Consider the following 12,142-nt stretch of genomic DNA (forward strand, 5'->3'; position numbering starts at 1 on the left):
TTACTTTAGCATAAGAGATCATATGACAATAATTATATAAGTTGTTGTTCTAAGAATGATCATGATGCCCTCATGCCTGTATTTTATTTTTATCGACACCTCTATCTATAAACATGTGGACATATTTTTCGATTTCGGCTTTCGCTTGAGGACAAGCGAGGTCTAAGCTTGGGGGAGTTGATACGTCCATTTTGCATCATGCTTTTATATCGATATTTATTGCATTATGGGATGTTATTACACATTATGTTATAATACTTATGCCTATTCTCTCTTATTTTACAAGGTTTACATAAAGAGGGAGAATGCCGGCAGCTAGAATTCTAGGCTAGAAAATGAGCAAATGTTAGAGACCTATTCTGCACAACTCCAAAAGTCCTGAAACTCCACGGAAGTTATTTTTGGAAGTAATAAAAAATACTGAGCGAAGAAAATACCAGAGGGGGCCCACACCCTGGCCACGAGGGTGGGGGCGTGCCCTACCCCCTGGGCGCGCCCCCCTGCCTCGTGGGCCCCCTGGTGGCCCTTCGGTGCCCATCTTCTGCTATATGAAGTCTTTTGTCCGAGAAAAAAATCATAAGCAAGCTTTCGAGATGAAACTCCGCCGCCACGAGGCGGAACCTTGGCGGAACCAATCTAGGGCTCTGGCGGAGCTGTTCTTCCAGGGACACTTCCCTCCGGGAGGGGGAAATCATCGACATCGTCATCACCAACGCTCCTCTCATCGGGAGGGGGCCAATCTCCATCAACATCTTCACCAGCACCATCTCATCTCAAACCCTAGTTCATCTCTTGTATCCAATCTTTGTATCCAAACCTCAGATTGGTACCTATGGGTTGCTAGTAGTGTTGATTACTCCTTGTAGTTGATGCTAGTTGGTTTACTTGGTGGAAGATCATATCTTCAGATCCATTATGCATATTAATACCCCTCTGATTATGAACATGAATATGATTTGTGAGTAGTTACGTTTGTTCCTGAGGACATGGGAGAAGTCTTGCTATTAGTAGTCATGTGAATTTGGTATTCGTTCAATATTTTGATGAGATGTATGTTGTCATCCCTCTAATGGTGTCATGTGAACGTCGACTACATGACACTTCACCATTGTTTGGGCCTAGAGGGAGGCATTGGGAAGTAATAAGTAGATGATGGGTTGCTAGAGTGACAGAAGCTTAAACCCTAGTTTATGCGTTGATTCGTAAGGGGCTGATTTGGATCCATATGTTTCATGCTATGGTTAGGTTTACCTTAATACTTCTGTTGTAGTTGTGGATGCTTGCAATAGGGGTTAACCATAAGTGGGATACTTGTCCAAGTAAGGGCAGCACCCAAGCACCGGTCCACCCACATATCAAATTATCAAAGTACCGAACGCGAATCATATGAGCGTGATGAAAACTAGCTTGACGATAATTCTCATGTGTCCTCGGGAGCGCTTTCCTTCATATAAGAGTTTGTCTAGGCTTGTCCTTTGCTACAAAAAGGATTGGGCCATCTTGCTGCACCTTGTTTACTTTTATTACTTGTTGCTCGTTACCAATTACCTTATCACTGAAACTATCTGTTACTGACAATTTCAGTGCTTGCAGAGAATACCTTGCTGAAAACCACTTATCATTTCCTTCTGCTCCTCATTGGGTTCGACACTCTTACTTATCGAAAAGGCTACGATAGATCCCCTATACTTGTGGGTCATCAATCTCTTGTTTCTCCTTGATCTATAATATATCATGCATTAGCGAGATTGCTTGCTCAACTTTCTTATGACATCTATGCGTATGACACAAACAAGGGAGACCATTTGAGTGCGATGTTATGGCGCCTAACACCATGGTCATTGACCACAACTTAATCACAAGTGAATCTTGTGTGGACAAATTATGGCAAATTTCTTTGATTCTACATGGAATAACGGTATGTTCATATTAATTTCATGTTTGGAGTCTCCCATTCGCAAAACACACCACCCAACATCACTCTGAGATCAGCAAGATCGTGTGACTTCCACGAGGCTCCAACTTCTAGCACCACCTCCGTTCACCCAGTTCCTTGCTTATTTGGCTAGTCATTGTCACCTTGGGAGGGGTTCCAACCTTTGTTTACTAGTATATATACTAGCTTTGCCTTTGAATAACTTGTCTTATCATGTGGTGTAGTTGTCGTTCATCTCCATATGGGCACCCTCCCCATTGAATAAATTGCCCTTTTAGATTTGTCATGTTTCGCCTTGCCAACAGCCTTGTTGCCCCTTCTTGGTGGGTCCATATCTCCTCCTTTCCTCCTCTAAAGCTTAGTTGAGTGTATTCTCCACCAAAGACTACAACTCTGTCATTGTCAACATGAATGTATGCTACCGGTCACTTGTCTTGCATGACCTAGGTGGATATTTCTTGTCAACATGGTTGCCTCTCTTCGACATCCTTTCAAAAGTCTGCAAGCTCTATGTGGGAGTCCTAGAAGGCCCTCACTCTCGGGCTGATATGGTACCCTAGTAGGGTCATGTGATCATCGAGAGTGATCCCATGCACCTTATTCATAGCCTTGCATCGATAGGGGTTCATCTTTGAGGCGAAGTCGACCGATGCAAAATGAATAAATTACTTTTTCCTTTCCTTTTTGGAGGTCCTTATGTGTTGTAGTGACCACAATATCCTTTTTTCTTGACGGTCCCTTTAATTTGCGTAAGAGAAACATTGTCATCACTTTTGATATAACAATATCTAGCAGCTTTTCGGTATTATGGGCCCATAGTGCTTAAAATATGTCTTTCATTTTCTTAGAACATTGAAATTGGGCAGTCTGGTCTCCCTGGTCGTCTCTGGCCCTTGGATTACCGTGCAATCACGTCTATTCATGCTAAGTGGGACAAGCGTCCTAAATGGTAGATATTTTGGTGGTTGATTGGGTGTGCCTAGCACGTGGAGGTAACGACCTATCGATAAAAGTAGAGAAAGGGCCTCCTAGTCGACAGAAGGAAGAGGTGTCTTCTTTTTCTAGAAAAATTACATTGCATTTAGAAAAGATATGCAATGAAAAAATGAAGGGGATTTTAGCTGCAAGGAGATCATAGGAGATTGGAGAGAATCGAGGGTGATTTTGACCTGTAAAGGGATTTAATCCCCTCAATCCCCTTCGACCCCCTCGGTACCCACCAAATCGAACGTAAAACCCGACTGAAGTTTGTTGATGGCAACCAAATGATGAAATGAATAAAGTACCTGGCCTTGAGCCCTTTTCTGCAAAAGAAGTGAATATGTATCACCTAGACTCTTTTTGTTCCTTTAGAAAAGTATAGGAGTATCATCTAGACTCTTTTGCTCCAAAATCTAACACCTTATGTGTATAACCTGCTGAATTAATGGAAGATCACCGTAGCACGAGTCTAGAGCCGTACAAAGAGTGAAGTCCAACGGACGGACGAGATCTCTCCATCCTCCGACGCCGCGACCCCTGGCTGGGAGCCGGACACATCGCACCCACCTCGCCCGTGCGTCCACCGTCGCCGCGAGCTCGAATTCCCCTCGAGCCACGTCTGCCCGCGTGAGGACACGTAAAGCCTCCCTTCCCCTGTCCCCACATGTGAGTCTCACGAGGCTCGATTATTCTTAACCCTCTCTCCCCGCCTCCCCCCGTCTCCTCCTCCGGTCGCCCAACCGAGCAGGGGTGTCGCCATTGTCGCCTCTCACCAGCAGGCCGCCTCCGCATCCGTCACTAGGTCACGAGGCCTGGGATCCCCCGCCCCCTCGCTGTGACCTCGCCGCGATGTGGTGGAGGGCGGTGGCCAGGGCTCGCCGCCGGATCCCGGGAGCGCGGCCCTTGTCGACGGCGGCGGCGGGGAAGAGCGGCCGCGAGGTGGTGGTGCCGCGGTTCGGCGGGCCGGAGGTGCTGCAGGTGAGGCAGGGGGTGCCCGCGCCCGATCTGAAGCCCGGGGAGGTGCTCGTGCGCGCGCGCGCCGTCTCCATCAACCCCCTCGACCTGCGAGTGAGCACTCCCCCCATTTTGGACACCCCCTCCCCACCTTGGGACTGAACTGTCTGGTGAAAACAGTCACTTTCTCTTTCGTTTCTGATGACATGCTGGGAATTAGGATTAGCTTGGGTCGTCGGGCGCCTGTTTTATCTGAACCGATCGCATTGTAGGAATTTATTGGCCACTCACTAATTTGTTGCGACGCTTGCTACTGAATAGTGTGAGGATTACCGCCATTTCAATGAAAGACTGCTATAATAAACATTAGAGTTAATACATTTTTGGTCCCAGATGACACATGATGGGTGTTATCAGAATATGAGATGTACTGTTCTGTTCTCAGAATAAATGGATCTGCTTTAAGATTATATCATTCCATTGCTAATTGTGGAATGTTTACTTGGTAAATGTATTGTTTATCGGCAGATGCGGTCTGGCTATGGCCGTTGCATATTCGAGCCACTCCTACCTCTCATCATTGGCCGGGACATCAGTGGTGAAGTTGCAGCTACAGGGACTTCTGTGTCGTCATTCTATATTGGGCAAGAAGTGTTTGGTGCCTTGCATCCAACAGCGATTAGAGGGACATGTGCTGATTATGCAGTTCTTTCACAGGATGAGCTTACTTCTAAACCATCTACGCTCACTCATGTGGTAGGAGCTCACTGAAATCCTACCCTTTGCATTCTACTATTTCTTCAAAAGTCCAATTCAGGATTACTTTCAGTTTGTCCACCTAGATTATTCAATAGTTTTACTATAATGATTTGATCTAGTTTTGGACATATACCCTGTTTCAGCCTCTAATATATACAAGATATAATTTTTAATCAGTTTCAAGGGTGCACATTTGATAGTTATTTTTTACATATTCAGCAAAGGGTCTGTTATTTTTTTACATTTGGTGATGGAGAGAAGAATTTTATTTTTTCTTAAGTTAGTTGATGACTGAAGACATGGTGTTTAGTTTGGTTACCTGCTTGAAAAAAAGGCTCCTTACGAGCAGCGAGAGCTAATTTTTGTTTATATTACAGGAGGCCAGTGCAATTCCGTTTGCTGCGTTGACTGCGTGGCGTGCTTTATATGGTACTGCTGGAATTTCTAAAGGGTATGTTATATTGCACACCACAGTTTGACAAGTTGCCTTTGTTGCTGTTTCTTGTGAATTGGTCGCACATTGGTTGATTTACTGAATATTGTTAATATGACCACTATTTACTGCTATGCTCATGATCTAGGTAGGTATGCAATAGATGATTTCTGAATTATGCTGAATTTTCTTTGGCAATTATATTTGTCCTCCTCCCATTTGCGTATTCAGCAGCCAACCAGAAGCATGTTACTGTCAAAAGTTAATTTATGTGAAGTTTTAGGAATATTTGTTATATTTTGCGCTACAGTTTCTCTCAGCTTCTACCGTGTACTCCCTCCGTCCCAAATTACTTGTCCTAGATTTGTTTTAGTATAGTTTTGGCACGTTTTAGTATTAGATACATCTGTATCTAGAGTCTAGACAAATCTGAGACAAGTAATTTGCGACGGAGGTAATACTTGGCAACTCTGCAGGAAGCCTGGAACGCTGCACTTCCCTTTTGATTGTTCTGAAAGCCAATCTGTTAGCTAGGCCAACAATCCTGATTAAATGCCATCATATTAAAGTTTATTTTTCCATTCTTATGAACTGGCGCAATCAATTTTTATTTTAGACAAAGATTACTTGTGCTTGGTGGAGGAGGAGCAGTTGGGCTTTCTGCTGTTCAGCTTGCGGTAGCTGCAGGATGTAGTGTTTCAGCTACCTGTGGAGCCCAAAGTATCGAGCAAGTTTTGGCAGCCGGTGCTGAAAAGGCTATTGATTACGCCAGAGAGGTAAAAATCCTTCAGAAGTCAGAAGTCTCTTGACCTTCCAATATTTTGACCTCAACAACATAGCATAGTCATGTATGTCCCTGGTTTGTGTCGATATTTCACTGTATAATTATCATTCTTTTAGCAGAATAAGAATGCATATAGTGGGATAGTTATGTAATAATATGGTACTAGGACAGCACATTTCATTTCTGTCGCTTTTATCTATCACTCTAGTTTTATTGCTATATGAGCTGGTAAGTTCATGCATAAATGAAAAAAGGGGAACCTAGAATCATCACTTTTTCAACTCCACTTTGCTCTGTGATGCTGAGTACAAGAAACTGCTAGCTGTTGTGTATTATTATCCCCTTTCATGTATTTTGCTGAATCTCCCAATTCTTTTCGATGCTATGAAGCAGCAAAATTACTTATGCAGTTTAGCAGGATGTGTCTGATACGTACAGAGTGGCTTTACTTAGGTCTGGTGTTACTACTATTTCTTTCCTTGCAAAACTGCAGTACGGCAGTATTTTTAGATTTATCGACCATGCTCTTGGTGCCAGTAGTTCTGAATGTGAGCTTGAGCTGTTGTGCAACTCCATGTGTCTGTGTGATCTGATGTATACATATAACATAACATTCTGAAATTGTTAGTTATTCTCCATATCTGAGAAAGCATGAAAGAACTTTGTGTCAGGGGTAAATAATCTTTTCTGCAGTTTGGTGAAATAGTTAAGGCGCTACCCTCTCATATGTTCTGATTCTCTTCTCAAGAAATTCCTAGCCTTGAATAGCATTTCGTCCATGATGTTTATGTTTTACATTGTACACTACAGGATACTGAATCGACGGTTACAGGAAAGTTTGATGCCGTGTTAGATACAATAGGAATAGCTGAAACTGAAAGAGTTGGCATTAATCTTCTGAGAAGAGGCGGACATTATATGACCCTTCAGGTAATCAATCTGCACGTTTAATCTTTCCGTGTGTTTCTTTTATTTCTCCTTTCCTTATTGTCTTCCCTTTTACATGAATTAGGGAGAAGCAGCTTCACTAGCAGATAGATATGGATTATATGTGGGACTTCCTGCTGCTACTGCTACTTTATTGAAGAAACAGATGCAGTATCGTTGTTCTCATGGAATAGGTAAAGAGCTCCGTTGGCCTGTATATTTTGATCCAATAGTATAATTCGTTTTGGAACTTGTTATTATATCTGAGTCTGAGGGATCCTATTTAATCACTATAGATTATGTGGTAACTGTTTATAATCTGTCGAGGCCCACAATTCCAATCACAAGCTGATTGCTGCCATCTAGAACTTGGTCAGTAACTGTCCAAGAAAATGCTGTTTTAGCAACAAATAAGAAAAAGAAGCAAGCAATACAAAGTGCATTCTTTAGTTGAATTACAAACACCACTAGGATTTGGTGGTTTTAGTTTTATAAAATGCTTTCCCTAGCTATCTAGGTACTCCCTCTGTCCGAAAAAGCTTGTCCCAAACTTGTCCCTCAAATGGATGTATCTAGCACTAACTTGATGCTAGATACATTCATTTGAGAGACAAGCTTTTCCGGACGGAGGAAGTAGCATATACCCCCTCCGTCCGGAAATGGATAAAAATGGATGTATCTAGAACTAAAATACTTCTAGATACATCCATTTCTCCGATAGGTTTTCTGGATGGATGGAGTATTCCATTATCTGTGCAAGATGTTGTTCTTAACAAATGCTGTTCCCATCCAATCTAATATAATTTCAGAGTACTGGTGGACATACATGAGAGCTGATCCTGACGGTCTCCATGAGATCCAGAGGCTGTCCGGAGCTGGAAAACTACAGATACCTGTGGAGAAGACTTTTCCTATCAGCCAAGTAAGAGAAGCTCATGAGGCCAAGGAGAAAAGACTGGTGCCTGGCAAGGTGGTTCTAGAGTTCGACTAGTGTTAGCAGGGGTTCGTCCGACGATCACGGAAGGACCGACGTTCCTTCTTAATTGTACCATGATGTTTATTTTTTGTCTTTCTCCCAAAGAAAAGTCGTGCGGCTTTGAAGCTATAAATTTGCTCGTTCTCTAGGTAGTACTACAGGGTTATTTTGTCGGGGTTTAGTGTAAATGCAGTAAATAATGATATGCAATACGAAGAGACTTATTTCAGTGGATCCCAGTCATTGTTATTTTCAGGTGCATTTTCTCCTGCCAGAATACGTTTGTGGATGAGACCGTTCGTGGTTAATACTCTTCGCTTCCTGACAAAATTTCTCAATGTCTGTTCCGTGTTTGTTCTGCTAATATTCCAATACCAGAGTCCTTAAAAATCACTTTCATGCCAAAAGGAATTACCACTTGAGCTGTTAACTTGATTACTCTCTAATATTAGTATAACTCTTAAGTCTGAATACGAAGTAACTACAATTCCAGGCACCTCGTTACTACCAGGAACATATCATCCTCTGATGTCAACAAAAGAAAGAAAGGAATATATCATCCTCCATCGACAGCTCCAATTCAGACCAAACCTCTCGGGACAAACTATTCACAACACGCGCTACACAAATCTCAGCGCTGGTTTTCCAACGCGATGGAATGGAATCATTTAAGGAACTGCCTACGGAGGCGATCTGCATCTGCCATCGGCAGCTAAGCAGCCGTGGGCTGCTGAGCTGCTTGCTCTGGCTCTGGCTCTGGCTGGGCTGCGCCCGAAGTGAAGGCCCTTGGAAGAACCCACGGCCACCCTCCCCCTACCCTCGTCACCCGCTCCACCTCGGCCACCCTCAGCTTCATCATCTGCTTTTCTCTCTCGAGCTCCTCCATCTTCTCCTTTATTTCCTGCCATTTTTATAAACATGAAAAAAGAGTCGATCATCTCCGCACAACTGTTGACAAGATTGTATGTAGGGCATGTCCCAAATAAACTGTCAGCGATTTGTTTTGTCTCTTGATATGTAGGATAAAAATAGCTGTTCATAACCGAGAGAAATCTGAATTCTTGACAGTAGAGTCCACAACACAGATTACTGGCACTTTCTGTCGTGTACTTGATCGTGATATATCCTAGAAATCTCATGTTTTCCATTATAAATATGGAAGTGTTTTTTTTTCAAAAAGGAGGCTATCCCCCGGCCTCTGCATCAATAAATATGGAAGCGTGAAAACTGTCATCTTTTTTCCCGAAAAGAGGACTACCCCAGCCTCTGCATCACGCGATGCAAACAACCAAATTTTATTCCCCCCGTTTCTAAATATAAGCCTTTTTAGAGATTTCAATACGGACTACATACGAATGTATAGACGTATGTTAGAGTGTAGATTCACTCATTTTGCTTCGTATGTAGTCCGTATTAGAATCTCTAAAAAGTCTTATATTTAGGAATGGAGGGAATAAAAGTGAAAAGCATTTGAGTCAACGAGTACCAGACAGTGGTGCAAATAAAAACAAAACACGACCACAACCGATCGGACAATGAACCAATCATCTTACCTCCAGTGCCTTCTTACGGGCCTCTTCTTTTCTGGCTTCTGACTTGCCACTTCTATGAACCTCAAAGATTATTGCACCACAAGCAACCTGAGAAATTACGTGGGAGTCCATGTCAGTTGTAATCATCTGCCATCATACAATCATCAAGTATTTCTAGGGGTCTGAAGATCTAGGACAGTTAGTGATAACAGAAACCAGATTCTTGGACTTGTTGGGTTTTTAGTTCTTCCATATGCATTACAGAAAATTGTTAATAACTCAACAGTCCATTTCGGTCCAGAGTACTTACCGAGAAAATGAACAGTTCACCAAGAAGATCTGTAGCAGCTTGAATAGCTTTCTCTTCATTCAGGGGCCGGATGTGAATGTCAGTCGCACGTCCAATAAGCCGCCTCTGCATGTTTGTTGCTAAACGATGGTTTGCCTGAACATAGTGGGGCATACATCTTGTCAATACAGTAATCACACTCACACAATGTATTATATATATATATATATATATATATATATATATATATATATATATATATATATATATATATATATTGTTTACTGTACTCTATGCAAGAGAAACAGAGTGCATCCAAATTTATAATTCTTTGAACAGATCAATAAACTGCAAACCGAAGAGGACATGGCAAAATTGTTATTCAGTTCTTGTATGAGTAAATCTCAACCGAGAAATTCTTTGAAGCGTTCCACAAGAATTGAACATCATCATCAACAATACTTCACATGACGACACATACACTCTATCCACATCAATAGCATATAGGAGTACTACATAGGTCCTTTCACTGTCAGCAAGAAGTAACGTGACATTTTGATGGTGATCATTGACGTATGTTGTTCACAGAGGGTTCCATGATCATTCTAAACTGATCTGTAAGACTGTAAGGAATCACTGTAAATTGTCATCGCTTAGATATTCCTTTTGTGTAACATCAGCATTCAGAATCTCAAAGAACTACCATGTGTCCACATTAAAGAACAGGGTACCTAAATCGCCAATTATCCCACACGCCCAAGCATGAAATCGATTCGATTCTGCGACATATCAGACCAATGCTGTCACCAAGTCAGAATTAGCCAGTAAAAACAGAGGCAGGTCCTCACGCCTTTTCTAATAAGCATTTTGTCATGCACTTCCCCCGCTTGAGATCGTCAAGAGAGATACAGAGCAAAGAAACACGGAAGGAAGATCCGCTCCGGTCCTCCAGACCGTACTGGACAGAAGCGATCAAGAAGTGCAGGCGCCCCCCCAACTTGCAGACACCAGGATCAGAGGCACGGGCGAGGTAATATGGGGGATGAACTGACGGAACGTCACCTGCGCGACGTCGATGATGAACCCGCGGAACCTGGGGTGGATGCCGGCGTTGCGCTTGAGTTTATTGGCGACGGGCTTGCTCAGCGTCCGGAACGCGAGCAAGCCGAGCTTCATCAGTGGCAGCACCATCGTCGCGCTCCGCGGTCCTCCGCCGGTGCTCGCGAAGGGGAGAGAGGGAGGCGGCGTGGGTGTGGGGGCGCAGGCGGCGTGGCGGAGTTTGTTGCTGGTTTGGTTTGGCTCTACTTTTCTTGGAGAGGAAGGAGAGGGGACTCTTGAGGAAGGACGGGCAGTTGTGGGCTTATTGGCCAAGTTGGTCGCTAGTTTACCCGTGTCCGTGAACAATTCAATAAGCTTATTGCCCAAGTTTGGCTCTGCTTCCATAGAGCGTACGGAGCAGAATCCCAGTATACTATTATAACGACACTCACGTACATATGCGTCCTCTTTGGTCGTATCATTGGAGGCTCGATCTTCACTTCTCCTCTTTGGTCGTATCATTGGAGGCTTGATCTTCACTTCAGGATAAACATATAATTTATTCATCTTTTAAGATAGCACAAAATAAATCCACATAAACGGCCCGATCGCCATAGTAACGGCCATTATGACGGTCTTGGACGGAAAGGCTGGATCCGGCTTGCCTGTTCCCTCCCCATGCTCCCATCCGTGCTCCCACTTCATCCTACAGCTGTTTTTTTTCTTCTTTTTCTTTCTAATCTAATCATCTTCCTCTCTGATTTTAAGGGGTAGGGCCGGGCCTTATTTTGTTCCAATCAAATTATGCCACGTATGCGAGAGCACGGATGGGCGCACGCTGGGGGAGCAGGCAAGTCTCGTCCGGAAAGGCCGCCATTGATCGCTATAGTTTTGGAGGGGCTCCAAATCGGGCCCACGAGCCATCATATTTGGTGGTAGGGCGAGGATGTTTGGAGCTCACCCTGTCCCAAAACGGTTTGACGTGATATTTTCCCCTTCAGCTGCTCTTCCCGCTCATGCCGCAGCCTACCTTCCTTGTCGTAGGGTCGCCTTTGACCGCTTCCTGCCATCCCCAGTCTTTGCCGACGATGCCATGGGCGTTGCCTCGACCCTCGCGTCCAACTTCCATCATTTTGGAGTTAGATCCCACGACTTCGACGGTGGTTACGCCTCCGACGGTCGGCCGCCCCGCCTAGGGCGGCACCTCGCCCTCACTACCGGTCACAGAGGTGGCAAATCCTATGTCACCGTGTGCATGCGGCGGCCTCCCCCTGCCGGTACCAAAGGGATCGAAGAAGAAGACGAGGAAGGGTCGAGCCGTTGCCCTTCCTCGCTTTGTTCCGCAGCGGGAAAAAACTAGGGCACCTCCCCACTCCTACGCCAAACCAGAAACGATGATGAGGTAAAAAAAGACATCCTTTGCCTTATACTCCCTCCGCCCGGAAATACTTGTCATCAAAATGAATAAAAGGAGATGTATCTAGATGTATTTTAGTTGTAGATACATCCATTTTTGTCCATTTTGATGACAAG

At 43.9% G+C, this 12,142-nt stretch overlaps 2 protein-coding genes across 2 annotated transcripts; one reads left to right on the forward strand and one right to left on the reverse strand.

The window, feature by feature from the left end:
• The first annotated feature begins 3,596 nt into the window (after positions 1-3,596).
• Positions 3,597-7,999, forward strand: LOC119269020 (reticulon-4-interacting protein 1, mitochondrial-like). The gene is made up of 7 exons (XM_037550765.1): positions 3,597-3,985; positions 4,400-4,627; positions 5,008-5,081; positions 5,680-5,839; positions 6,658-6,777; positions 6,860-6,968; positions 7,584-7,999. Exons 1-7 carry the CDS (start codon positions 3,767-3,769, stop codon positions 7,763-7,765), a joined length of 1,092 nt encoding a protein of 363 aa, XP_037406662.1. The 5' UTR covers positions 3,597-3,766; the 3' UTR covers positions 7,766-7,999.
• A 200-nt stretch (positions 8,000-8,199) lies between these two features.
• On the reverse strand, positions 8,200-10,875 carry LOC119269021 (OPA3-like protein). Its single transcript, XM_037550766.1, has 4 exons — positions 10,634-10,875; positions 9,593-9,727; positions 9,304-9,390; positions 8,200-8,651 (listed from the first exon to the last, which is right to left on the reverse strand). Exons 1-4 carry the CDS (start codon positions 10,760-10,762, stop codon positions 8,463-8,465), a joined length of 540 nt encoding a protein of 179 aa, XP_037406663.1. The 5' UTR covers positions 10,763-10,875; the 3' UTR covers positions 8,200-8,462.
• Between the last annotated feature and the right edge of the window lie 1,267 nt (positions 10,876-12,142).

Source organism: Triticum dicoccoides, chromosome 3A (assembly GCF_002162155.2).
Source record: "Triticum dicoccoides isolate Atlit2015 ecotype Zavitan chromosome 3A, WEW_v2.0, whole genome shotgun sequence".
Taxonomy (NCBI): domain Eukaryota; kingdom Viridiplantae; phylum Streptophyta; class Magnoliopsida; order Poales; family Poaceae; genus Triticum; species Triticum dicoccoides.

Excerpts from the sequence above, each read along its gene's own strand:
- LOC119269021 (XM_037550766.1), bottom strand. The coding sequence starts at position 10,762 with ATGGTGCTGCCACTGATGAAGCTCGGCTTGCTCGCGTTCCGGACGCTG. Across the intron at positions 9,391-9,592 it reads GTGAACTGTTCATTTTCTCG|GTTGCTTGTGGTGCAATAAT; the intron begins GTAAGTACTCTG and ends GTAATTTCTCAG. Across the intron at positions 8,652-9,303 it reads CCCGTAAGAAGGCACTGGAG|GAAATAAAGGAGAAGATGGA; the intron begins GTAAGATGATTG and ends TAAAAATGGCAG.
- LOC119269020 (XM_037550765.1), top strand. The coding sequence starts at position 3,767 with ATGTGGTGGAGGGCGGTGGCCAGGGCTCGCCGCCGGATCCCGGGAGCG. Across the intron at positions 4,628-5,007 it reads CATCTACGCTCACTCATGTG|GAGGCCAGTGCAATTCCGTT; the intron begins GTAGGAGCTCAC and ends TTTATATTACAG. Across the intron at positions 6,778-6,859 it reads GACATTATATGACCCTTCAG|GGAGAAGCAGCTTCACTAGC; the intron begins GTAATCAATCTG and ends TACATGAATTAG.